Source organism: Podarcis bocagei (genome assembly GCF_964188305.1).
Source record: "Podarcis bocagei genome assembly, chromosome: 5".
NCBI lineage: Eukaryota > Metazoa > Chordata > Lepidosauria > Squamata > Lacertidae > Podarcis > Podarcis bocagei.
In genome coordinates this window covers 62,376,757-62,403,854 of record NC_138129.1, presented here as the reverse complement: position 1 = coordinate 62,403,854, position 27,098 = coordinate 62,376,757, and the positions used below count along the sequence as shown (strand labels likewise).

The following is a 27,098-nucleotide window of genomic DNA, read 5'->3' as shown; positions in this document are numbered from 1 at the left end:
GCGCACGGAAAGGCCATTTACCTTCCCGCTGGAGCGGTACCTATTTAACTACTTTGACGTTTCGAACTGCTAGGTTGACAGGAGCAGGGACCGAGCAACGGGAGCTCACCCCATTGCGGGGATTCGAACCGCCGACCTTCTGATTGGCAAGTCCTAGGCTCTGTGGTTTAACCCACAGCGCCGCCCGCGTCCCTAAATGTGCATATACATATAGTAATATTGGTGGGTTAAGCATACAACTCTGAGCTGGATTGTGGACGGTGAATATTCCATAGGTTTTGTTGTTTTTCAAATGCTTAGCGGCTTAGAAAAAGGGGGGGAGCGAAAAAAAATCTCAAGACTCGCAAGACATTTTCGTCTTGCGAAGCAAGCCCATAGGGAAATTAGTCCTGCGAAGCGCATTGAAAAACAGAAAACCCTTTCTTCTAGCGGGTTTTCCATCTTGCGAGGCATTCGTCTTGCGGGGCACCACTGTATTGAACAGAAGGCAAGCAGATTGACTCCTCTGGCCTCCTTAGCCAGAGGTCAGAGTTGCTGAAACTACCCCTGATCCAAACTTTTCAGGAGCAGAAGGCATCCTGCTTAGTGTAAGTTTTTATTTTCTTTCTTGACAGTGCTTTGATTTGCACGGGGAGAAAACCCTTCTTGGAAATGTCATGAAGGAAATTAACCTTTGCTGTACCAAAGAAGTGAAAATAGGAAGGAAATATTTTAATTCCGATTGCCGCTCTTCCCCACTCTCTTTTTCCTGCTTGGTGGAATCATTCATTAGGTCATTTCCTGCCTCTTTATGGGCATAATGTACAGTAATATATGCAGACTTTGTTCTCATTTCCTACAGGCGCATTAGCCAAGAACACAGGTGTGGCTGCTCTAGTGGGATCAGATTCGGGTTTCCCTCAGCAGACAGCAGGCCAATCTGCAAAAGGAACACCTAGGTGGGTTTGAAGATGCTGCTCCAGTTGCTCTCTGTCCTCTGGGAGGCCTTGTCCCTGCAGGTCGTTCTGGTGTTTCTGGCTACATTTCTACTTCTTGCTGATTACAAGAGAAATATTCGCCCAAGGAATTACCCCCCAGGGCCCATGCTTCTTCCCTTGATAGGTAATATGCTACATGTGGATTTCAAGAAGCCTCACATTTCATTACAAAAGGTAAGGATGAAGGAAAAACCTATGGCATGAATTAAATACTACATTGCTGTGCCAGATTTTGGGTGGTGCAAGTGGTTCCCTGGCATAGGGCACTGATCCAAGTGGGCAAAAAAATGAGAGGATCGATCATTGTGAAGATCCATTTATGTATGCCAGATTTTGGTCACTCTCAGGGTGCCATACTACCAAAAGATGTCCCTACATTGCACTGGAAAGGAGTGTAAGACCCTGGCTGGAGAAGCAGGTTGAGATGCTTCCAGGTTTAGCATCCTGATTCTGAGAGAGGTCAGCCTGATGTCTGCGAGGAGCCCATGTGTGGGGCACCAAGAAAAATGCCTTTTTGTTTGTTCCCAGAATATGGTATCCAGAATTGTTTTGCCTCTGAACTTTGAGGATCTATTTTATCCTACAGTTATTTGTAACAAATCTGGGTCTTACAACTGCCTTTCGCTTACCATGGTTGGCAGAGTATTTTTTGTGTGTGTTTGTATGCTTTGTTGATCCTTGTCCTACCTTCCCCACTTTTATCTTTGCAACAACTCTGTGTGGTAGACTAGGCAAAGTTACTCTAATGAATACATCGTAGGTGGAGGATGGAGGGGGCCTGTCCATGTACAGACCCTGGCATTTTGGCATTTCTGATGTCCCTGATATATTTGATGGCAATCAAAGAAGTTCCCTTCTTCCATATAGGCATTCAAGAAGCACCAAGCAGACAAATTAATATATAATATAGAGAGAGGATAAATCATTTCTTACATTCTTCCTCAATCTCCATCCAGCTTATAGAAAAATACGGCAATGTCTACAGTCTTCAGGTTGGAAGCATGAGGTCTGTGGTTGTGAATGGATTGCATCTGGTGAAAGAGGCTCTTGTCCATCAGGGTGAAAACTTTGTAGATCGACCAAATAGTCCTGGTACCCAGGAAATGTTTGGGTCATCTGGTAAGTTTCTTTTAATGTTGTCAATTATTTAGATAATTAAATAATTCCTTTTTATTTTTTATTTTTAATGGTCTGTATTGATTGGGGAACCTTTTAGATTATTCCTCAAGTTTAAATATTCAGGACTCATTGTTAGATCTTTCCTTAATCTTCTTTTTCATTCCTTGCATCTTTAAACCAGTAGTAGTAACCTATGTCATAAAAGTATATCTACTAAACTGTTTAGATTAACTGAACTCACCATTCAGTATTGAGTACTGAAGATAAACAGCTTGTAAATAAGAACCTGACATTATTATGGATGGAGGAATCTGTCGGTTTTTCTTTCAATCAGTTCTTCATTATTCCATTCTTCAGTTTGCAACACTTACACATCAGTAACACTCCAGTTTGTGCATTGTTTCAGCAAGTGAGACCGAAGTAAGATTGCATTTAAATGCAAGCTGAACTGAATTTCTGTCCCATCGCTAGTAGAGATGGAATAATAGTTAGTGCTTAAGTATGAAAGGAAGAGGTAGTATCTTCTTCAAAGTCATTTAGCTGCTTATAGGGCAAGTCCTGGAAAACAGACTACAGTTCATAAGGAGGGATAGCAAAATGAAACAAAAAAAAACACAAAAAGAAATCTATTAACCACGAAGAAATGAAGGGTGTGAATAATTACAGAAGGGGCTAGAGTGGGACCCCCATTTTAAATCCAAACCAGTTAATTCCAGGAAAAAAGAAAGCCTGAGTGGCTTAAGGAGAGGAAGGAACAAAATATATTAACTGCATGACTTCTTCACCTGTCAGTATTTTTTTAATGCTGCTATTCTATCGAGAGTTCCCACAGTGTTTAACAGGACAAACTAAAATTGGTATTAAAAAATCTACCCAAACAGTGAAACACACAAAAAGCATCAATGAAACAGCAGTAACAGCAAATGGCAGAATTCAGAGCAAACAGATAAAAGCCAACAGCACAAATTGCCTTGCAGTCTTTCCAACATGCCATGAGCAGGCAAGCAGAATAATGGAAAGCAAAGAGGAGTCCATCTTGGAATTAACAAGATTGCTAAATCTTGACTCTGCTACCACTCAGTGGATTTGTAACTGGCTGACTGACCGAACCCAAAGGGTGCTCATCAATGGTTCCTCTTCATCCTGGAGAAGAGTGACTAGTGGGGTGCCACAGGGTTCTGTCTTGGGCCCGGTCTTATTTAACATCTTTATCAACGACTTGGATGATGGACTCAAGGGCATCCTGATCAAATTTGCAGATGACACCAAACTGGGAGGGGTGGCTAACACCCCAGAGGACAGGATCACACTTCAAAACGACCTTGACAGATTAGAGAACTGGGCAAAAACAAACAAAATGAATTTTAACAGGGAGAAATGTAAAGTATTGCACTTGGGCAAAAAAAATGAGAGGCACAAATACAAGATGGGTGACACCTGGCTTGAGAGCAGTACATGTGAAAATGATCTAGGAGTCTTGGTTGACCACAAACTTGACATGAGCCAACAGTGTGACGCGGCAGCTAAAAAAGCCAATGCAATTCTGGGCTGCATCAATAGGAGTATAGCATCTAGATCAAGGGAAGTAATAGTGCCACTGTATTCTGTTCTGGTCAGACCACACCTGGAGTACTGTGTCCAGTTCTGGGCACCACAATTCAAGAAGGACACTGACAAACTGGAACGTGTCCAGAGGAGGGCAACCAAAATGGTCAAAGGCCTGGAAACGATGCCTTATGAGGAACGGCTAAGGGAGCTGGGCATGTTTAGCCTGGAGAAGAGGAGGTTAAGGGGTGATATGATAGCCATGTTCAAATATATAAAAGGATGTCACATAGAGGAGGGAGAAAGGTTGTTTTCTGCTGCTCCAGAGAAGCGGACACGGAGCAATGGATCCAAACTACAAGAAAGAAGATTCCACCTAAACATTAGGAAGAACTTCCTGACAGTAAGAGCTGTTCGACAGTGGAATTTGCTGCCAAGGAGTGTGGTGGAGTCTCCTACTTTGGAGGTCTTTAAGCAGAGGCTTGACAACCATATGTCAGGAGTGCTCTGATGGTGTTTCCTGCTTGGCAGGGGGTTGGACTCGATGGCCCTTGTGGTCTCTTCCAACTCTATGATTCTATGATTCTATGATTCTACTGACTTGCTCTACGTACTTATTACTCCTTCCCATCTAGGAATAGTCTTCTCTAATGGTCTCATCTGGAAACAACAAAGACGGTTTGCCTTATCAACACTCAGAAACTTTGGTTTGGGCAAAAGGTCTTTAGAAGAAAGAATACAGGAGGAAAGCCGTTACTTAAATGAAGCAATAGAAGCTGAAAAAGGTGAGAACCAAAGTCAACAATCCTGTGGGCCATCTTACCTTAAGTTGCTACTTTGTATGAACTAGGTCAAAACTACATCAGCTAGGTGCAAAGCTTTCTGGCATTATTTCTTCACACAAATGTAGCTCTGCTTGGACTGGAATGACCCTGTGATGGCGAAGAGGGTGTTGATAGGAAGCTCCACAGAGGCTCGTTGTGGTGCACAAAAGTTCTAGTGTGAAGCTCTGTGTTGGAACCTGCCATGGGAGCTAAAAGCCCCTAAAAAGCCCCTGAACTAGAACAGAATAAGAGCAAAGGTTGGGTTTTGAGGATATCTGCAGATTTTTGATAGTTTTGGTATATCAGTGTGTCTCTATACTGTCTCTGATGGGGACGGTCCTTATCCTTTTTGACAGCCATTGTTACAAAAATGCCCTTTCCTGACCTCCTGCCTCTCAGATCAATATCACCATACTGCAGAATAATCATTGCCTATGGAGAATAAATATAAATGGGCCTCAGAGTCCTGAGTGTCCCAGGTTAAATTACAAGATATAATGTTAATATGAAATGATTTCTTCAGCTAAAACAAATCCTGCCTCATCAACATCCAACCACTTCCCCCCCCTTCTGTTTTTGTTACATGGAAGCTAGAAGCACCCCAATTCCTTCTGCACCATTTTCTCTCCCTCTCCAGGGCAGCCATTTGACCCTCACTTTCAGATTAATAATGCTGTTTCAAATATCATCTGTTCCATCACTTTTGGGGACCGCTTTGATTACCATGACAGCCGTTTCCATAATTTATTGCACCTGTTTGATGAGGCAAGCCACCTTCAGGGAAGTTTTTGGAGTATGGTAGGTCTTCTTTGAGTTCAACAGAATTGCTTTGATTCCAGACACATTCCCACATTCTTGCTGACTGTGCAATCATTTGCTTTGGGTCCTCCTGTTTCTTCATGTTCTCATTCCTGTTTTCTCCCTTACTATTCATTCAAGTCTCTTGACTCATCCATATTCCTTTGCCTTCTAGCATTTTTTATCAAGGCACTAAAGACTTTAGTACTGCAATGTGGGCTGCGGAATTGTTTATTATGGCAGAGGTTGTGTTTTTAAGTGGCTGGAGGTATGCGTATATCTGTTCCTCGTACGCAGGTGTCCAGTGACCCACATCCAGTGGAGCTGTGGGCACGCTCTTAGCATTAGCACAGTATCAGCAAAGAAATGAGGCTGTAGGTATTTGGCATCTCAAAAGCTTCTTTATTTACAAAAGATCGAAACAACAAACATGGCTGAGTGTGAGCAGCAGCTTCACACACATCTCCTCTGTCCAAAAGCAGAGAACAAAGAGTACAAAAGCACATAGAATGTTAGTACAGTGTCTGAGTTCTGTTCCCACACTCCTCTCACTATGGAATGTAAACAGTGCATCACGAGATCCAACAGCAATGAGAGAATGAAATTACTAATAGGAGGGCTGTCACATGTGTGACTGTGAATAAAATCTCTGTGTATCTGAACAGGGTGTGACTTGATCCTACACAAACCTGTTCTAGTCTGTGAATGGAAGCCCCATGCAGATGGGCATCATCAAAGGGAAACCCTGAATATTCTTGACATCAGCAGGCAATTGGCACATGCCATTTTCAAAATGGTAATCATCTTCTTGAGAAGTCAATCAGTGAAATACAGGTTGTGTTTGTAGAACTAACCACAATGATGCCATTTGATTTGCAATCTGTACATTCTAACCAAGAAGTTAAGACATTGCTATGGGGTACCATCGTAAGAAGTGGTGAGTGCAATATTTGCTCTGGTTCCAAGAGAGTCTGCCATCTTTGAGCCTGTGCACACCAGCCTTTATTACTGCTAGCTCCTTTCCCATGACAACGACATGATGTGAATGCTTTTTTGAGAGGGTTTTTCCTTCACATACATGATATTAGTGTTTTTTTCCTCAGCTGTATGATGCATTTCCTACTGTCATGAAGCACTTGCCAGGGCCCCATCACACACTTTTTAAAAAATGGGGGCAGTTGAAATCCTTTGTGAGAGAAATCATTGAAAAACACAAAGAAGACTGGAACCCATCTGAACCCAGAGACTTCATAGATGCCTACCTAAATGAAATGGCCAAGGTAAGAGATGAAAAGGTAAAAAAGTATGTATCTTTAATAACAAAACAGTAGTAGAAGGCAGAGAAGCAATATTAAAAACCAGACCAGAAATTATTGACCAGAACAAACCCAAACTTTATGCCAGCATCAGAGAGTCACAGGACTCTTGACTGGACCTTCCTAGAGGCAGGATTAGAGTCACTGAATCCCCTGGTGATCTCTTGACATGTGGGGCTGACAGTAGGATGGTATTTTTAATGACACCATCATCCCTGGTGCATTTTCTTTGCTTTAAGGAGGATGCCCCTTCCAGTTTCCATGAAGAAAGCCTCCTACAATCAACACTGGATCTGTTTTTTGCTGGAACAGAAACAACTTCTACAACCCTGCGCTGGGCTTTGCTCTACATGGCCATATACCCAGAAATTCAAGGTAGAACTGTAGTTTGCTCATTTACCTTTCATTACAGTCGGAATACTGCAGCTTCAGGTGGACTCATCAGAAAACACACATTCCCCTCAATAAAAGAATGAAGTCTTAAGGCATTGCTGAAACTTGACTAGTGAAAGTCCTGTGTCCTTTTTCAGTTGAAGGGAATTTCACAAATGAGATACCACTACTCAGGAGGGTCTATCCCTTGTCACCATCTACTGGGTACTCAGTGGTGGGACATCAAGATGCAGTTTCCTTGCAGATATTGGTTTATGTCTGTTCTCCTTGTATTGATAGCAGATCTTCTTTTCTCTGCAGCAAAAGTCCAAGCAGAAATAGATTCTGTGATTGGCCAGTCTCGCCAGCCAGCCATGAGTGACAGGGACAGCATGCCGTATACCAATGCGGTTGTTCATGAAATTCAAAGAATAAGCAACATTGTGCCTGTGAATTCGCCCCGGATGACAACTAAGGACACTACACTCGCTGGGTTTCATATTCCCAAAGTAAGTATTAAGATGATACAATGGTACCTTGGGTTAAGAACTTAATTCATTCCGGAGGTCCGTTCTTAACCTGAAACTGTTCTTAACCTGAAGACCATTTTAGCTAAGTGGGCCTCCCGCCTCTGCCATGTGATTTCTGTTCTCATCCTGAAGCAAAGTTCTTAACCCGAGGTACTATTTCTGGGTTAGCAAAGTCTGTAACCTGAAGCATCTGTAACTTGAAGCATCTGTAACCCGAGGTACCACTGTATACCATTCTTATTTTCCTTTCCTCTTTCTTCAAGATACAAAAACTTGAAGCCAGAGTTCTAAATGAGGGTTGGCCAACATAAGGTCCTCCAGATGTTGTTCAAGTCCAACTCTTACCAACCTGAGCCAGCATGAGCAATAGGCAAGAATGGTTGGACTTGGATCCAGGAGGCTTAGTACTGCTGTAGATAGTTGCACAGATAAAAACACAAAGAGTTCTCTGCCAGTTTAATCTACTATCTTCTCTTCTTTTTCTTTGAGAGGAAACCATATTGATTCCCAACCTGACTTTGAATGTCTTTTAAAATCTATATTGGAACTGTGCTTTTGTGGGACTTCGTTGGATGAATTACTTAATAATGAGAAGTAAATATTGCTTTCAGAACATATCCTTGCTCAGTCAGGGGATAGAGGCTTAGTACTGCTATAATTTCAAAGAGAATACAGTGGTACCTCTGGTTACGAACTTAATTCATTCCAAAGGTGTGTTCTTAACCTGAAACCGTTCTTAACCTGAGGTACCACCTTAGCTAATGGGGCCTCCCGCTGCCACCACGCCACTACTGTGTGATTTCTGTTCTCATCCTGAGGTAAAGTTCTCAATCCGAGGTACTACCTCCTTGTTAGTGGAGTCTGTAACCTGAAGTATTTGTAAGACAAGGTGTTTGTAACCCAAGGTACCACTGTACTCGAAAGCGCCTTGTCATTTTTATCTACTTTCTTCTCTGCTTCTCCTTTGCCAGGGAACCATAATGGTCGCCAATTTGACCTCTGTGCTGTTTGACAAGGATGAGTGGGAAACACCCAATGAGTTTAATCCTGGCCATTTCTTGGGAAATGATCAGTTCATGAAAAGGGAAGCGTTCTTGCCATTCTCTGCAGGTAAAAAAGTTCATGGGCTGCTCATCAGAACTGCAACAGTGACAATATGATGGTGATTTGGTTGCTGAGAGCCTTGTGTATTGCTGGGGTTACCACCCTATTGGGACCAGTGGTCACATTTGGGATTTTGAGGAAGTGCTCTGTGTGCATGTCACAAAATGGGAGGTGGGATGTTACATGAAATGGTGTTGATATACTCCCCCCCCCCATCCAGTAAGCAAGCAGTTTGGATTTTTTTAGGGAATATTTACTGGGACCTTTCTCAGCTGCCCTAGAACAGAAACCTACTTCCATCTGGAACTTGAGCAACTTACTCTGTATGCCACACCCTTAGCTACATAAGCTATATGCAGATTAGGGAGATTCCTAATAAAATATAATTGAAATCGAAATTTTCTCCAAAACTACCGTATTTTTCGCTCTATAACACGCATCTGACCATAACACGCATGTAGTTTTTAGAGGAGGAAAACGAGGAAAAAATATTCTAAATGAAACAGTGGATGTATGATTTTTATGGTTCATTCTGTGGCCACAGACATGTGATCTGACAGTGAGTTTGGGGTAGCCCAATGCAAAAATCCTGAGGATCCATGTGGATCCGTGCTTTGTAGCCACGTTTTAAGTGGGGAGGGAAGGAAAAGAACTCAAGGGACAAGGAGCTTTTCCGCGGGGAGGAGGGAGGGAAAGAGCACTGTTGCTTTAAAGGTATACTTAAGGTATTTGCCCTGTGCCTGGGTTTTTTTCCCATTTAACAGTTTGCAGCCTTTTCCTTCCGCTCCTTGTTTTGAGGCGGAATAGATTTGAGCAAGTGAGGAGGACTTTGATTGCAGGGGATTCGCCATTAGCTGTGTAAAAACGCTCCTCCTTGCAGCCTGAACGATAAGCAGCCACCAGCAGCAATAGAATGGAGCACAACAAAGCGGTAGGGGCACTAGGACCCAGACAATGCTCAAATCTATCCTGCCTGAAAACAAGCTGCTCCGTCCCAGCCGATCAGCTGAGACGCGGGGATTTGCGAAGTTTTCCCCTCTCCCTCATGCCCTCCCCAGCCTTTTTTTTTACTTCCTGGTTTTCACTGCGCTGGCTCAGAGCTCGAGGTTGGTTTTATTTTGCTGCTGGTTGCTTAAATTTTATCTTTCCTGCCGTCTCTCTGCAGCCTCATTGCTCTGTTTAGAGAGGGCGCAGACCTTTGCTAGCGTCTGTCCCTCCTCCTGTGTAAGCGGCTGCTGCCGGCTTTGCTGCTATGGCTCTCCTTCCCTCCCTCCTTCCTGGCTCCAGGTCGCTTTAAAGAAAGCAAAGTGAGAGCCTCGTAGAGCGTGTAAGTGGCTCCCGCTTTGGCTGACTGATGGCAGCCATGGCTCTGATCCGTGCATTCACTCCTTAACACGCACAGGCATTTTCCCTTACTTTCTCGGAGCAAAAAAGTGTGTGTTTTGGAGCGAAATTTACGGTACATATGAGAGAAATTTATGTTAATTGAAATGTATCTATTCCAAATTCTCAAAAACCAGGATCATATTTGTTCAGTGTTCCCATTTGCTTCACTAGAGAATACAGAGGACTGATTTTTATCTCTATTTTGTAATAACATACTGTTTTAAAGTATTTGTTCTCTCAGTGCTGTTTTAAACTGTGCAGCTGTTTACTGTAGCAAAAGCTCTCCACTGAAACAGTCTCTTTCTCCCTCTCTTCCAGGAAAGCGAGCTTGTTTGGGAGAGCAGTTGGCGAGGACTGAGCTCTTTCTTTTCTTCACTGCCCTAATTCAGAAGTTCACTTTCCAAGCTCCAAAGAATGAGACATTAAGCCGTGAATTTAGGATGGGTTCGACATTGTCTCCCCTGCCATACCGGATATGTGCATTCTCTCGCTAAGGGACCCATCTTATAGCATTGCCATTTCTTTAAAAAGTCGGATTAGTTTGTGGGTCAGAAACACGCCTGTGGCTTAGTATTAATTATGTTAAGCCAGAATTGATTAGGACTTAACCCAAGTAAGCAGGGTTGGGATTGCAGCCTGTACCTTTAAAAAAAGTGCATTCAGTTCACATTTCCCCCCTCAAGGAATTCAGGCAACTATAACTTAAGGCTGCTGGGAATTGTAGCTCTCTGAAGGGTAAACTACATTTCCCATGATTCTCGGGGGGGGGTGTATGTATGCAAATAATATTGTTTAATTGGTGAGGATCCAAATTCTATCCCCCCACTTCTTGGTCAGGCGGTCTATCCCCCATCCCACTATTTTCAATATTACTATGTCCTGGTTGTAGTGAAGAAAAGGCATTGCTTGCTCTAATGGAATTCCTGCCTATGTTTATAAAATTAGAAAATGTTGCTTCGAAAATTTTGTTACAAAACCAATTCATATGCTCATAGAATTTCAGAGTTGCAAGGGACCCCAAGGGTAATCTAGGGCTGCCATATATCTGGGTTTTTCCGGACACATCCAGGAATTGGGCTGCAAAATGATGTCTGGGCAGATTTTTGCTAAATTGGCAAAATGTCTGAGAAAAGTAGGGGCAATTTTTTAAAAAACAACAACAAAAATTATAGATCCCCATCTTAAAGTAAACATCCCCCCCCCCAAAAAAAAGCTCAACAACTTAACACTGGGGGAAATGGTCAAACCCCCCATCTTTCACGCAATGTGGGGCTCATACCCATGACCTTGAGATTATCTCTGTTCTGTATTGTTGGGCCAAACCCCAAGACAGAGTTTAAATGTGCTTCTAAATATAGTAAAATTGGTGGGTTAAGCATAGAACTCTTGAGTTGTATGGTGGACAATGAATATTCCCTAGGTTTTATTATTTTCAAAAAACAATTTTGTTGTTCTTTAATAAACATGGTGGATAACAAGGTGAAAACTGAGTCTGCAAAGTGTTTTCCATGAAAATCGTTAAAAGTGGCAATTTGGCTGTCAGGGAGCACATATTGCTGACACTCACAGGGGCAGGGGCAGAGGAGAATGTCAGAAGATGCATGCTCCATTTTCATCAGTACTATTGTGTCCAGTTGAAAACATTCAAGCAGAAATTTCCTGGGGATATTGTGCCTGCAGATCTTTGGGAGTCTTGGGCTTGATGTGTGCTTGGTCTGAACCAATCTCTCCTGTGATGTTCTTTGGGAGAAGGAACAAGGAGTCTTAAGGCCTTTGAACAAATATTATTGAATAATAAAGGCTTACTCTCAGTTCTTTCTAAAATATATTGGATGCCACTGTAGGTGGACCTGCTGGTTAGAAGTTGTGCTGGGAACAAAATATCCAGTTTTCGCTCAGTGATAGAGACTGGGAGGTTTTGTGGTGGAAATTGCCTTATAAATCAATCTTTGCTTCTGTGAGGGAATTACGGTATCTTTGAAAGTATTGCACAGCTGGTATTTGACACCCAGGTATTTGGCCCACACTGCATCAGTTTCCTCCCCCATCTGTTGGATGGTGTGTGTCATCGGGTGGGCATGTATTGATACATGTGGGTTTGGGGGAGAAGGAGCTTATAGAAATCTCTCAAATAATGCAACAGGATGTGCTCCTTACCCCAAGTTTGGCAGTACTGAAACTAACAATTCAAACTGAGTTTTAAAGAACAATGAACTTATTGTCCACCTGGTCATATTAAGATGAATAATAATGAAAGTTATTTTGTTGTTTTGTTCTGGGGAAGGAATTTTTCTGACCATCACTATTATTTCTTCTGTGAAATAGGTATTTCTTGGTCCTCACAATAGTTTCAGAAGTACCCCTGGGCCCCCAAAGGTGGGAGCCTCTGGTTTCCACAGCAACATTTTAGCGACTGGGTGCTTTCATACTTGACCTCCCCCAGTAGAAGTTCATGCTGTTGTAGCTTGCAGCCATTGATGCTCCACGTGCGCAGAGGCAGGAATAAGGACTTGCCATTCAGCTCCACTGTAGACACAATTCCACCTGGCCACCTGATTATCATCAGTTTTAGTATTTAAGTATTTGTATTTGAGATGGGGAACCAAGGCTAAGAGATCATGGCTTGGCTAAGAGTAGAACTAGATGGTGTGGTAGCACTCACTGGACCTCCCAAGAGCTCAGTTGCTGCTGCTTACTGGGAGGAAAAAAATCAACACAGCAGTGATGTTACTGTGCTGTAAACACACTGATGGAGCCAATCTAGAGCTCCTGGTAATGTGTTTGCCTTGCACCAACTTCTCTTCTTCACATGGTCTGCTACTGGAGAAGACTATCTAGTACTAGAGGGCTCTGGCCCTCTGAATGATCCTTCTCCCATCATCCCTGTCTATTGGCCATACTGGCTGGGGCTGCTGGGAGTTGGAGACCCAAAACCAGCTGGAGAGGTACTGGTTGCCAGTCCCAGATCAAGTCATTCTGTTGCCGGGGGAAAATGTAACCTATGTAATATTGAACAGAAGGCAAGCAGGTTGACACCTCCGGCCTCCTTAGCCATTGGTTATAGCTGTTGAAATCACCACTGGTCCAAATGTTTCAGGAACAGAAGTCATCCTCCTTAGTAAAAGTTTTAAATTTCTTTATTGACAGTGCTTTGATTTGCACTGCCAGAAACGCCTTCTTAGAAATGTCTGGAAGGAAAGTAACCTTTACAGTTCCTAAAAATGGAAAACAGGAAGGAAATATCATAACTCTTCCCCCTTGGTAGAGTTACACATTAAGTCATCACCTTGCCTATTTGTGGGCACGATACATAACAATACCTGTGGACTTTGCCCTCACATCCTGTGGGAGCATTAGCCACGCGGGCGGGTGTGGTAACGTGGCTCTCGCTAGACCTCCCAAGAGCTGAGTTGCTCCTGCTTACTGGGAGGGGGGAAAGCAACATGATGGTGATGTTGGTGTGCTGTAAACACACTGATGGAGCCAATCCAGAGCTCCTGGCAATGGATTTGCATTGCACAAAATTTCCCCCTTCTACATGGTCTGCTACTGGCTAAAACTATCTTAGTAATAGAGGGCTCTCCACTGATCCCTGACTGTTGACCATACAACCTAGAGCTGTTGGGAGTTGGAGACCAAAAACATCTGGAGAGGTGCTGGTCAGTCTGTTGCCAAAGCAAAATCTAACGTATGCAGTACTGAGCAGAAGGCAAGCAGGTTGACTTCTCTGGCTCCTTAGGCAGCGGGCAGAGCTGCTGAAACTACCACTGGTCCAAATATGTCAGGAACAGAAGACATCCTCCATAGTAAACATTTTAAATTTCTTTATGGACAGTGCTTTGATTTGTAGAGGCAGAAAACCCCTTAGAAATGTCATGAAGGAAAGTATCCTTTACTGTTTCACAAAAGTGAAAACAGGAAGGAAATATTCTAATTGAGAAAGAGGCTGTTCTCCACACTCTTCCCCGCCTGAAATATACTCAGAGTCGCAAAGTGATTTCATGCTCTTTATTCAGCTCATAGTGGTGAGGAGGTATGAATGAAAGTCCCCTCACAGTATCTGCTTTATATACATTATTTACACAATGGGCTGCACATCATTGGCTAATTCCGGAATTCTACTGTAAGCCAATCAGGTTGTGGATTCACTTCCATCTGGAGCAGGATTGGGTGGTTCCTGCCAACCAATCATACTGCTGCATTGTTCTAGGACCAATCAGACTGCTGCATTCTGAATCCTATTGTTCTAGGACTAATCAGACTGCTGCAATTTGGATCCTATTGTTCTAGGACCAATCAGACTGCTTCAGTTTGGATCCTATTCAACTCAGTACGTAAGACCCCTCCCCTCTAAGTTCCAGTCCTGCCCGGGAGGTCGCATTCATAGTCCTCAAGGTATGCCAGCGGCCTACGTGTACGTTGCGGCCTGGGGTGTTCCCTGGTCCGGGCTCCAGGTTCTGGCTCGTGTTCCAAGGATGCTGGCTGTGATGGGGCTGTTTGGTCTGGTGCAACCGGCTCGCTCAGTCGTGGTTCTGGTTCCGGTGTCCTTTCGGCCTCACGCGTCCTCTCTGTATTTACTGATTCTGCCTCTCCTGCTGGCCCCTCCTGCTCTATGGGCCTCACTGCCCCGCTGTTCCCTTGGGACTCCTCTGACCTGTCCTCTTCCTGGGTTTCTCCCGGGAATCGTCGCCGTATCTGGTCGCAGTGGCGGCACCAGCATTGCCCCCCATCTGTTAGCACCTCGTACAACACTGGGCCAGTGACCCTGGTGACTGTGGCGGGTACCCATGCTGGGCCTGCCCCAAAATTCTTTGCGTACACTGAGTCCTGGGCCTCGAAGGTCCGGGGGTTCCTGCCTTCCCCCACCACTACCTCATCCTGAGCTCTATCGGGGTGAAGGCGGTCCAATCTGATTGCAAGGCGCCAACCCATTAGTAGTTCAGCGGGGCTCCGGCCAGTCGTTGAGCTGGGGGTGCTGTGCTGTGCTAGAAGGAATGTGGCAAGGCGGTACTCCCAGTCCCCTTGCTTCATGCAGCGAAGGGTGTCCTTGGTGGTCCGCACCATGCGTTCTGCTTGGCCATTGGTGGCAGGGTGGAACGGCGCCGAACGGATGTGGCGGATGGCGTTCTGTGCTGTGAAGGTTTGGAATTCTCCTGACGTAAATGCAGTCCCGTTGTCTGAGACGAGAGTGTCAGGGAGCCCGTGGGTTGCAAACAGCCTACGTAGTACCCGGATGGCTGCGAACGTGGAAGTGGACGGTACCAGTGCGACTTCCAGCCATTTGGTGTAGGAGTCCAACACTACGAAGAATGTTTTCCCCTGAAAGGGGCAGCGAAATCCACATGCAGGCGTGACCATGGTGCTCGGGCGGACTCCCAGGACTGGACTGGGGCCCTTGGGGGATCTGGGCGGGATTCTTGGCAGGCCTGGCAGTGTTTGACCCAGGCCTCTATCTCTCCATCGATCCCCGGCCACCACACATAACTCCTGGCAAGGGCCTTCATTCTCACAACCCCTGGGTGTGTCTCGTGTAGGGCTGTGAGGACCCTTTTGCGGAGGGGCTGGGGAACAACGACTCTGCTTCCCCATAACAGGCACCCCTTGTGGGCCGACAGTTCATGTTTGCGGGTTGTGTAGCCGGCGAATTCTGGCCCGGGACTGCTGCTGGGCCATCCCCTCCACACCCAGTCCAGGACCCGGGAGATGACCCTATCTTTCTTGGAATGGTGTGCAACTTCTTGTGCCTGAATGGGGCGGTCGGGAAGCAGCTCCAGGCTCATAACCTCTTGTGCAGGTGCTGGGTCAGGGCCTGTTTCCGGTAGTGGTAGCCTGCTGAGGGCGTCCGCATGGCCCATCGCCTTCCCAGGTCGGTGAATCAGTGCATACTGGTAGCTGGCAAGGAAAATTGACCACCTGAGGATGCGAGGAGACAGCACTTGGGGGGTCTGCTTTTTGGGGGCAAACAAGCCAAGCAACGGCATGTGGTCAGTCACCACGGTGAAGGGCCACCCGTACAAGAAATCATGGAATTTTTTTACTCCCTTCACGATTGCCAGACCCTCCTTGTCGATTTGCGAGTAGTTCCGCTCGGTTGCGTTGAGTGTCTGGGAAAAGTACGCCACCGGTACCTCTCTTCCATCCGGGAGTTGGTGCCCCAGGACAGCTCCAATGCCATAGGGTGAGGCGTCGCATGCTAGCGGCATGCCTCTCGTCGAAGTGTGCCAAGACAGAGTTTGAGACAAGTCCTTGACTGCCTGGAATGCGGCCTCCTGGCACTGGCCCCACACCCAAGGGGCCCGCTTGTCCAGGAGTCTGTGTAGGGGCTCCACTACCGCCGCCTTGTGGGGAAGGAAGGAATGGTAAAAGTTCAGTAGTCCCAAGAAGGCCTGAAGTTCAGTCTTGCTCTTGGGCGCTGGGGTATCACAAATGGCCCGTACCTTGTCCCCAGTCGGGTGGACCCCTTCTGCGTCCACCATAAATCCCAGAAAGTCCACCTGAGGCACTCCTAGTAGACATTTTTCCCGCTTCACCTTGAGACCCGCTGTCTGGAAACGGTGCAGAACGGTGCGGAGGCGGTCCTCAAACTCCTCTGGTGTGGGCCCGGCAATCAACACATCATCGAAGAAGGGGGTGACGCCAGGAATTCCTTTAAGGAGAGAGTCCATTAGATTCTGGAATATGCCTGGTGCCACACTGACACCGAATTGCAGCCGCTTTACCCTGAACGCTCCTCTGTGCGTCACAATCGTCTGTGCCTCTGCTGTGGCCTCATCTACTGGCAGCTGTTGATATGCTTGGGTCAAGTCCAGCTTGCCAAAAAATTTCGACCCAGCCAGGGTGGCAAGGACATGGCTGACCACTGGCACTGGGTATGCGTGGGCCATGAGGGCCTTGTTTATGGTACATTTGTAGTCTGCGCAGATGCGGACCGAACCATTAGGCTTGACGGGTGTGACGATTGGGGTTTCCCAGGGGGCATTAGGCACCGGCTCCAGCACTCCTTGCTCCACGAGTCGGTCCAATTCCTCATCTATACGGGGTTTCAAGGCGAACGGGACCCGGCGGGCCTTGAGCCTGACCGGTCGTACTGCAGGATCAAGCTGTAGCGCAATGGGGGGGGCCGTATACTGTCCCAATTTCCCGTCGAAAACCCCTGGAAATTCCTTGCATATGGCGTCCACGTCCACTTGTAAGCTAGTGTGGTTCACCCCGGTGACAGCTAGCCCCAGTGGTCCAAAGCATGCCAATCCCAGTAAGCTAATGTAGGGGCCCTTGACCACAAGCAAGTCCAGTTGCCGCGTCCGCCCTCGGTATTGCACCCTGAAGGTCCCCACCCCCATTGTGGGGACCTTACGCTTCTGGAAGTCCCGTAGGGTGAATGGGGCCGGCCTGAGTTTGGGACCCCCAGTAGGACACAGTTTCCTTAAGGTCCTTGCCGAGATTATGGATAGAGTTGAACCCGTGTCAAGCTCCATGCGGCATGGGGCCCCCTCTATCTGTACCTCTACATAAATTTTCTCTACGTTGGGGTGGGGCAACTGGTATACCTGGCAGTTCGTGAGCTCCGTCGAGTTGCCTTGGTGCGTTGGGCCCTGGGACCTTGGGCTCTTGGGTTGGTCATCTGATGCCTGGTGTCGGGTGGGCCGAGCCCGACACACCCGGGCGATGTGTCCCAATTTTCTGCACTGCCTGCATTCTGCATTGCGGAAACGGCAGGTCCTCCTCTCGTGACTCTCCCCGCAGCTTGCGCGGTTTCCTCCTTCTCGTCGAGGCAGCTGTGATCTGTGCGCTGCTTGAGTGCGCTGTTGTACTCGGTGCACCTCCTCCCTGTCGGATCCTGAGTCGTCGGTGAGGTCTTCGTGGTGGACCCTCGGTTGGGATGGCAGGCTCGGCCGTGCCTCTTGCGTCGACCTCTCGGCAGCTTCCGTTGCCAGGGCCTCCTCCAGAGCGACCTGGAACGTTAGGTCCTTCTTAGCGTAGAGGCGTCGTTGCAGCTTCTCATCCTTCAGGCCACCGACGAGGCGGTCACGAAGCATGTTCTCCAGCTCTGAGAAGTTGCAGAACCGGGCGGCTTGGTGGAGAGAGGTCACAAACCCAGTTATGGTTTCCCCAGGGGCTTGTCGCTTTGCGTAGAATGCATTTCGACGAGCCACCACTGAGGGCTGCGGCGAAAAGTGCCCCTTCAGCTGTTCCATTATTGTTTTGTATGGAACAGTAGCGACGTCTTCAGGCGCAAGGAGAGCCCGGGCGATTACAAATGTCTCCTCTCCGCAGACGCTGAAGAATATCGCCCTCTTCTTGGCGTCTTCTTCGTCGGTGACCCCTTTGGCTTCTAGGAGGAAGGTGAAATGGGAGGCGTACGCTTCCCAGTCTCCAGATGCTGGGTTGAATGGCGAGAAGCTGCTGTTGGCTGCCATTCTGAGTTCCTTGTGTCCCGGAGCTGAAGCCTGGATACACGGTGCGAGGCAGCGGTGCGGCAGGTGGCGGTGCTGCGGTGCTGTGTGTGGCAGTCAGCTCAGCGGGATCCCATCCTCGTCGCCAGTGAAATATACTCAGAGTCGCAAAGTGATTTCATGCTCTTTATTCAGCTCATAGTGGTGAGGAGGTATGAATGAAAGTCCCCTCACAGTATCTGCTTTATATACATTATTTACACAATGGGCTGCACATCATTGGCTAATTCCGGAATTCTACTGTAAGCCAATCAGGTTGTGGATTCACTTCTATCTGGAGCAGGAATGGGTGGTTCCTGCCAACCAATCATACTGCTGCGTTGTTCTAGGACCAATCAGACTGCTGCATTCTGAATCCTATTGTTCTAGGACTAATCAGACTGCTGCAATTTGGATCCTATTGTTCTAGGACCAATCAGACTGCTTCAGTTTGGATCCTATTCAACTCAGTACATAACACCGCCCCCTTGGTACAGTGAGTGATTAAGTCATCTTCCTGCCTCTTTGTGGGCGTGATATATAATATATGCAAACTTTGCCCTTATTTCAGGAACTTTAGCCACGAGGGTGGGTGTGGCTGCTGTAGCTGGAGCAGAATCAAGTTTCCCTTGACACAATGCCGTCTGTGCTGACATAAGAAAACCTAGGTGGGTTTGAAGATGTTGCTCCAGCTGCTCTCTGTCCTCTGGGAGGCCTTGTCCCTGCAAGTTGTTCTGGTGTTTCTGGCAACATTTCTACTTATTGCTGATTATAAGAAACAGATTCGCCCAAGGAATTACCCCCCAGGGCCCAGGCCTCTTCCCTTTCTGGGTAGCACACTACATCTGGATTTCAAGAAGCCTCAGATTTCAGCACAAAGGGTAAGGATGGAGGAAAGAGCTTTAGGGTGGTGTGGGAAGTTTCTCCCTATAAGATGCCTAGCCAAGTGGGCGCAAAATTGAGAAAATCTATTGGAGTGTGCCAGATTTTGGCCTCCCTCACCACCTAACAGCTATTTGTAACAAACCTGTGTCCACAACTGCCATTTGCTTTCTGTGGCTGGCAGAATATTGTGGGTGTGCATGTATGTGTTGTTGTACATTGCCCTACCTTCACTCCCCCTTTATCTTTGCAACAGCTTTGTGTGGTAGACTAGGCTAAGTTACTACATGCAAATAAGCAGCAACTCTTGTGAATAGATTGCAGGTGGAGGATGGAGGGGGACTGTCCATTTACAGCTCCTGGAAACCATTTGACAGCAATCAAAGCTTCCTTCTTCCATATTTCTTTCTCCCTCTCCCTCCAGCCTGCCAACAAATTAATAATATAATATATTAGATAGGATATTATATTTTCTTCCTCCATCTCCATTCGGGTTCTAGGGCTGCTCAGTGATACTAAAACTCCAGTGACACATAATGTGGCATTTTTGGGCTGGCGGCAAGAAAGATCAGGGAGAAGAACCTGGACAAAATTGCAGTAAACTGTAAGGGAGATTCAGAGGTCTAAACTGGGGAAAAAAGCTATGTTGTGTGGAGTCCCCAATCTACACATGCATCTGCACTTTATAGTTTTGACAATTCAGGCAGTGGTTCTGTTTTACAATACAATTACATAGTTATGTTGATATACAATTATACAAATATACAATTACATAGTTATGTTGATACATCTTCTGATAGTATTTTGTCATGGACTTTGGCTAGTACAATAAAACTTATTCACCTTACTGTCTCCATTCAGCTTGCAGAAAAATATGGCAATGTATTCGGCCTTCGGACTGGAAACATAAGGATTGTGGTTGTGAATGGATTGCACCTGGTGAAAGAGGCTCTTGTCCATCAGGGAGAATATTTTGTAGATCGACCAATATCCTGTTCTTGATAAGATATTTGGGTCATTTAGTAAGTTTCCTTTACTATGGTCAATGATTTAGATGATTAAAATTGCTTTTTTAATTAAATGCACTGATTGTACAACCTTTTAGATTATTAGATATTTTCTTAAATTAGGGTTACCAGACAGTCCCCAGATTTGTGAATAAGTCCCTCAACAAATTCCATCCCCAGAATGTCCCCAGATTTCATCTAATGTCCCCGGGAAACGCAGCCTATAGGAGCAGCCTCCCAACATCTGGGAAGGGAGGCTTCACGCTGCCTATCAGAGCTTGCGTGCAAGCAGGAGGGGGCAGGGATCTCTCAGTTAGGCAACGGGAAGCCTCCCTTCCCAGCTAAGGGATCCCTGCCCCCTCCTGCTTGCATATAAGTAGGTATGGGATTGGGGCTGCTCCGATGGGAATGGAGGCATCACGCTGCCCGAGCCACACCGCTGCCGCTCTCGGCCCTCCTTCTCCACCTTCTATGACTGACCCAAAGTGCACCACTTCCCCACCCACCCACCCAGCCCCACCACCAAAGAACCAACAACTAAGGGGCTGCCCAGGCTCATGGAGAAAGGCGATAGAAGCATCGGAGGAAGGGGAAACGTGGTGGTTGAGGTCAAGGTGGCGGCCGCCCCTCTCCTACTGCCATCACTGCAGCATCAACATCCTGAACGTGTAGTATGTATGTATTTATTTAAAGTGTCCCCGGATTCATTGAAAAAAAATGTGGTAACCTTATCTTAATTCACTTTTGCATTTCTTGCATCTTTAAACAAAAGTAAACTAATAAGATTTGTCATAGATGTAGACCCATAAAAAATATCCCATTCAAAACATTTTTTCTGAGTTGGACTTGGATCTAGGAGGCTTAGTACTTGACCTCACTGCTGTTTGATGAGGATGAGTGGGAAACACCCAATGTGTTTAATCCTGGTCATTTCCTAGAGAATGGTCAGTTCAGGAAAAGGGAAGCGTTTCTGCCATTCTCTGCAGGTAACAAAAGTTGATGCGTGGCTCATTAGAATTGCAACAGTGACTACATGATAATGGCTTGGTTGGGGGAAGTCTGGTGTATTGCTAAAATAGTTGTGCACTGTAGGGGTCCCCACCCTATTGAAGCCAGTGGTCATATCTGGCATTCTGAGGAAGTGCTCTGTGTGTAAGACACAAATGGCTGCCATAGGAGGTGTGATGTTACACAATACAGTGTTGGCATGCTCTCTTCCCACTCCTCACTGAGCCGTGTGGTTTTTTGAGGGGATGAGGAAATAGATAGGACTGGTTTCTTCATTTTGAAACAACAGAATGTTTATAGGTATTTGGCTTCCTGGTCCACCAGTGTCGTTTTAAACAGGCCTCTGTCACTACAGCTTTAGCAACAACTAGTTACAAAAGGAGAAGTTTACTGTAGCAAAAGCTTTCTACTGAAACAGTCTCTTTCTCCCCCTCTTCTAGGAAAGCGAGTTTGTCTTGGAGAGCAGTTGGCGAGGACTGAGCTCTTCATTTTCTTCACTGCCCTAATTCAGAAGTTCACATTCCAGGCTCCAAAGAATGAGACATTAAGCCGTGAATTTAGGATGGGTGTGACATTGTCTTCCCTGCCATACCAGATATGCACATTGTCTCGCTAAGGGGACCCATCTTATAGCATTCTTTAAAAAGTATTATTAGTTTGTGGGATAGAAGCACACCTGAGGCTTAATCCTAATTATGTTTTTTTTAATGATTTTTATTGGTTTTACATACAATCACATTATGTAACATCGTACCCTCTTATTTTATCTTTTTGGCTCAACTGAGCCTAACGACTTCCCTCCCTCCCATCTGATGGTTTATAAAATTAAACTTTACATCTTTGCATTTCACTTCGTTTCCTATCGTTGTTATATCATTACCTAAAATATTGCATTACTCAACCTGAATAGGTAGCAGTTTCATCTTACAAATCTCCAAATAACCCTGCTAATAATGTTAATTGCTTACAGTTGTCTTTCAGATATAATATAAATGTGTTCCTTTGGAATGCTTGGTCTTGCAGGTTCCAGATTCTTCCTGTCAGTTTTGCCAGTTCTGCAAAGCCCATCAACTTCATCTGCCACTCTTCTTTTGTTGGTAGCTCCTGTTGTTTCCATCTTTGGGCAAACAAAATTCTTGCCACAGTTGTTGCATATAAGAACAATTTTTAATCTTGTCTCGGTATCTCTCTACCTACTATACCTAATAAAAAAAGCTTCTGGTTATTTATTTATTTTGGGGGGGAGGGTTCTTTTTTTTTAATAGATTTTTATTCAGTACAAATTAAAAAAATATACATATTTACAACAAAAGAAAATACAAAAGAAAAAGAAAATACATCTAACCAAGGAAAAAGAATTAAAGAATATTTTGTCTTTTTTCATATTTACAGTTATTTCTACCTCTATAAAATGCTATTCATGATAACACATTGAAATGACGTATAAGATATCAGAAAAAAGAACAAAGAACAAAGAAGTAAAAGAAAAAATCATATGTGAAAATTTTCAAAAGTAGATAAGCACTCACAATACATAGCTGTCTCCCATCTACCTTTATATTCAATTGTATAATTTCATCTTGTCCCTATCCACCTCAAATAAATTGTTTCTTTTGAAGAAAAAAAAACAGAAAAAAGAAAAGAAAAGAAAGAAAGAAAAAGGGGAAAAAAGAAATAGACTTCCACCATTTACCTCACGCGTTTTTAATAATCCGTTCTTCAGAGCCTCTGTTTTTCATATTTTCCCTTTGGATTTCCTTAATGTCTCACTTTGTATTTTTTTATATTACGCACAAGATTATTCTAAACACAACCAGATTTTTGTAGTTGAGCCCTGGTTTTGTAAATAATCATTTAAGTACTCCCATTGCTTCAGAACCATAGTTTTGGATTTTCTCCTTATTATATCTGTCAATTTTGCTAATTCCAGGTACTCGCAAAGTTCCCCCAACCATTCTCTTTTTGTTGGGATGCTTTCCTCTGTTCTGTTACATTTCCAACATTTGTCGTTGTTCCTTTTATTTATTTTTGACAATCTGTCAGGAGTTAAGTACCATCTGTGGTGAATTTTAAAATTATTCTTGTCTTTCTATTTATATCCAATAGGTGGTGCTGTAGTCTCTATTAGTGTATTCTTCTGGTTGTAATTGCTTTTAACAGCCACACATGTCATTGTATCTTCTTTCCTTCCCTGTCTTTCTCTCTCCGGAGACTTTAGAAACTGTCTCTGGGATCTTTAAGGACTCCTCTTCGTCTTCTCTTCCTGTCCCTGTTTCTAGCAGTCTCCGTCAATGGCAGAGGGTCCCCATGACTCAGCACACCTCCACACTTTTCTTTCCCTTCTCCCACACAGGTATGTCAGATTTCTCAAGTTGTTTTTCCTCAGCAGGTCTGTTTTTTAGTCGTTTATTTTCACTACAGTTTTTAGTCCATTATAAAGTCCTCCAATAGTTTACTCTTCTAGTTTTTCCTTATTTCTAGTTTCAGTTCGTTATTTTTGCTCAATCTGGTGTATCTAGACACGCTTTTCTTAAAACACCTTGTGCAATTATTAGCAGAGGGTTTTCGCATGAGGCGCACGGCCAGGGACGCGGACTTATAAAAAATATTGGGGGGGGGCGGGAAAGCTCATGAATAATAAATAAGCTCATGAATATGCAAATAAAGTGGCGCCGCCTCCTCGTGAGAGAATAGGGGAGAGCGTGCTGCGCCTATTAATCAGCTCCGAAGGAAATTGGGTGGAGCTTTTGCTCGGGAGGGAGGGCAGGAGGCATGCAGCCCGACCCTGTGCATTTTGGGCTGGGGGAGGGGCGGCGATGGCGCTCTGCTGGAGGGGCGCCGGAGATTATTGGGGGGGCGGAGCCCCCCCAAACGAATTTTTGAGGGGGCTCGGGCCCCCTCAAGCCCCATGGAGTCGGCGCCTATGCGCACGGCCCCCTTCTCTGTTGTCTGTTCAGTTCTGTAGTTCTGTCCACAAACTTTCTTTCTGCCTCCCCCTCCCTCCACTGAACAGGCAGAGGTTTTCCAATTATTTCCTTTTCTTTCAATTATTTTACAGGGGAGGCATTTGCTTTTCACAGTCTCCTTTTTATAGGAGAGTTCAGCGCAGCCGTGCCGGGGAATTGGGGCGTTTGTACCAGAGAGTGGTCTTGCCTCTTTGCGCAAAGGTCTTCCCCTCGTCTTTCTATATCAGTTTTCTTTGTTCTATAATATTGGGAAACCTCTTCTTTTGCGCTGCCTTAGGCTTCCGCCCTCAGCTCCCCCCCCCCCAGATCGAGGTGACCTACGCCTAGTCCCTCATTTTTCCCTCTCTGGCACCAGGTCCGCCTTGAGATTGCAGGAGCGCGGATCTCCACCCGTCTCTCTAGCTCGCTGCTCTGGAAGTCAAGCTCTGGAAGCTTCTGGTTTTTTAACAAAAGTGTTTTTAAACATTTTCTTTAGCTCATTTTATATATCATTTCCCAGAAAGCTTTTACCTCTTTACACGTCCACCACATATGGTAAAAAGTACCTTCTTTTTCCTTACATTTTGGCCAATTTAACTGGCATTAAATACCAGTTAATACCACCTATACATCATTTTCATAACATTTTCTTTAAGCGTATTACATACTGTAAAATTACCGTATTTTTCGCCCTATAGGATGCACTTTTTCCCCTCCAAAAATGAAGGGGAAATGTGTGTGCGTCCTATGGGGTGAATGCAGGCTTTAGTAAGCTCTGCGCAAGCCTTGCGAGCCTGGGGGAGTTCCTGCGGGCTCGCAAGGCTTGCGGATAGCAGCCTGTTCTGGAGGCTGGGGGGGAAATAAATTCTTTTTATTCATTTCCCCCCCCCCCAAAAAAAACGAGGTGCGTCCTATGGGCCAGTGCGCCATATAGGGCGAAAAATATGGTAATACCTTCATTCCATAACCTCTCCCAATCTTCTAATTGTATGCTATGTCCAATATCTTTAGCCCAATATATCATTACCAATTTTATCTCCAAATCCTAATTTTACCTCATAATCCTAATTATGTTTAGCCAGAATTCATTAGGGCTTAACCCAGGTAAGTAGGGTTGGGATTGCAGCATGTATCTTTAAAGCACATTCAAAACAGACTTGCCCTCTCAATGTATCTGGGGAACTGTAGTAATTTTGCGAGTTGTAGTTTACCCCTGAGAGAGCAACATTTCCCGGGAAATCACATTTCAGGTGATTTTGTATGCAGATCATAATGATCCATTGATGAGGCTCCAGAGTCCCCATTCCCTGTCCTTGGTACGGGGGTCTCTCCCCCACCCCATTATTTTCAAAATTATTTTATGTAATAATTTTATAGCTGCCAGTTATAGTTCAGCATTTCCATCTAACCCCCAATAATTTGTAAATACAGCATTGGTGTCTATGTAAATCCTAAAAACAAAAGTAAGCAATAAAAAACCAAGAATGACACCATAGGAATGCAACAGCAGCAGCACATAGCTAAAACAGACTGTAAATGAACCCATGCCCCCTTAAGATGGAGTCTGTAAGCCTATACACATTACCTGAGAGTCCTCCTCATTGAGTACATTGGGACTTACGTCTGAGTAACCAGGCAGGGAAGTTTCATTTGATTGGGAGGAAGGAGGGAGAACAAAGGAGCAGCACTATTTAGGACAGTGGTACCTCAGGTTACATACGCTTCAGGTTAAAGACTCCACTAACCCAGAAATAGTGCTTCAGGTTAAGAACTTTGCTTCAGGATAAGAACAGAAATCGTGCTCCGGCGGCACAGCAGCAACAGGAGGCTCCATTAGCTAAAGTGGTGCTTCAGGTTAAGAACAGTTTCAGGTTAAGTACGGACCTCCGGAATGAATTAAGTACTTAACCTGAGGTACCAATTTACAGTTCTGATGCTTCAACTGTTCTTAATCTACCCTGACTACTATAATTTGATTTACCTGAGACAAAGCCCCATTAAACATTATGAGAATTACATCTGAGTAAAGATGTGTACATTGTACTTAGAATTTGCTATATAGGGATCTTTGAGTGCCTGGACTTAAGCAGAACACTTTGCTTTTGCCACCCACCCACCCACTATTTGCACAAAATAATTTCAAGGGCATACCTGTGCCAGATGCTTCCCAGCTGCTATGAAAAGTGAACAGCAAGACAAGAAGCTGGATAGAAAAGCAGGAATCAGAAGGTCTTTAGGACCCTGGGCTGCTTCTATCAGCTTGTGTCCAAAACTTGCAGTTTGCTCATTGGCTCAAAACAGGGGGAAAGGTCTTGCTTGTTTCTCTCTCTCCCCTCTCGGGAGAGGGAACAAATAGCTTGATTTCACCCTTTGTAAAGGAAGGTCAGAATCAAGGCCAGGGCCCCAAGACACTGTGGGCTTCCTCTGGCTCTCTTCTAAAGAGCCTACTGAATAGGTCTTCCTGTGCAGCTCTAACTGGTTCCCGTCACTGAAGAGAGCAGCTGGTAAGTCATGTTGCTGCAGGATTTCCATCTGTTGAATTTGTTTCCTGACAACAGGGAGCAGTCTTCAATGTCCATTATGCACTCGTGTTATACCTAAACACTTTAGATCTTTAGATCTTGCTTTTCCAGATTGTTCTTTCTACACCTTACCTCTTCTTGTCTTATATGCATCAGCCAGTAGTACCAGGACTAAGTTCCTAGCCAAGTTTTGTTACACATGTTTTGTTTGTTATTATCAATTGAAAACAACAACTGTGGATCCTTAGGAGCTTCTGGGTCTGACAGAACAGAAGCTTGTTCTGGCTGCAGTGGGAAAAGGGCATCGGTTTGTTTATAGAAAAGGGTGTGC

The 27,098-nt window shown here is 45.2% G+C and overlaps 2 protein-coding genes across 4 annotated transcripts in view; both read left to right on the top strand.

Annotated features, from left to right (window-relative positions):
- The first annotated feature begins 484 nt into the window (after positions 1-484).
- LOC308586773 (cytochrome P450 2J4-like) lies at positions 485-22,150 on the top strand. 3 transcript variants are annotated; one of them, XM_081193820.1, is made up of 9 exons: positions 485-1,151; positions 1,934-2,096; positions 4,277-4,426; positions 5,103-5,263; positions 6,367-6,558; positions 6,819-6,954; positions 7,273-7,460; positions 8,453-8,591; positions 21,741-22,150. In XM_081193820.1, exons 1-9 carry the CDS (start codon positions 951-953, stop codon positions 21,914-21,916), a joined length of 1,506 nt encoding a protein of 501 aa, XP_081049946.1. In that variant the 5' UTR covers positions 485-950; the 3' UTR covers positions 21,917-22,150. The 3 variants fall into 3 exon arrangements, with proteins under 3 accessions (XP_081049946.1, XP_081049945.1, XP_081049947.1); XM_081193819.1 differs by lacking the exon at positions 21,741-22,150 and adding an exon at positions 10,290-11,457 and having other exon boundaries at positions 490-1,151; XM_081193821.1 differs by lacking the exon at positions 21,741-22,150 and adding an exon at positions 10,290-11,457 and having other exon boundaries at positions 492-1,151; positions 6,367-6,543.
- Positions 22,151-25,633: 3,483 nt separating this feature from the next.
- The window catches only part of LOC308587764 (uncharacterized protein), a 42,601-nt gene continuing 41,136 nt past the window's right edge, over positions 25,634-27,098 (top strand). The window contains exon 1 of the mRNA XM_081195527.1: positions 25,634-26,749. The gene's annotated coding sequence lies outside the window, so the exon portion shown is untranslated. The remainder of the gene's footprint in view (positions 26,750-27,098) is intronic.

What these genes read in the sequence shown, in the direction of transcription:
- LOC308586773 (XM_081193820.1), top strand. Translation starts at nt 951, where the DNA reads ATGCTGCTCCAGTTGCTCTCTGTCCTCTGGGAGGCCTTGTCCCTGCAG. An exon ending in CTCACATTTCATTACAAAAG is followed by an intron (nt 1,152 to 1,933) that starts GTAAGGATGAAG and finishes ATCTCCATCCAG; the next exon opens with CTTATAGAAAAATACGGCAA. An exon ending in AGCAATAGAAGCTGAAAAAG is followed by an intron (nt 4,427 to 5,102) that starts GTGAGAACCAAA and finishes CTCCCTCTCCAG; the next exon opens with GGCAGCCATTTGACCCTCAC.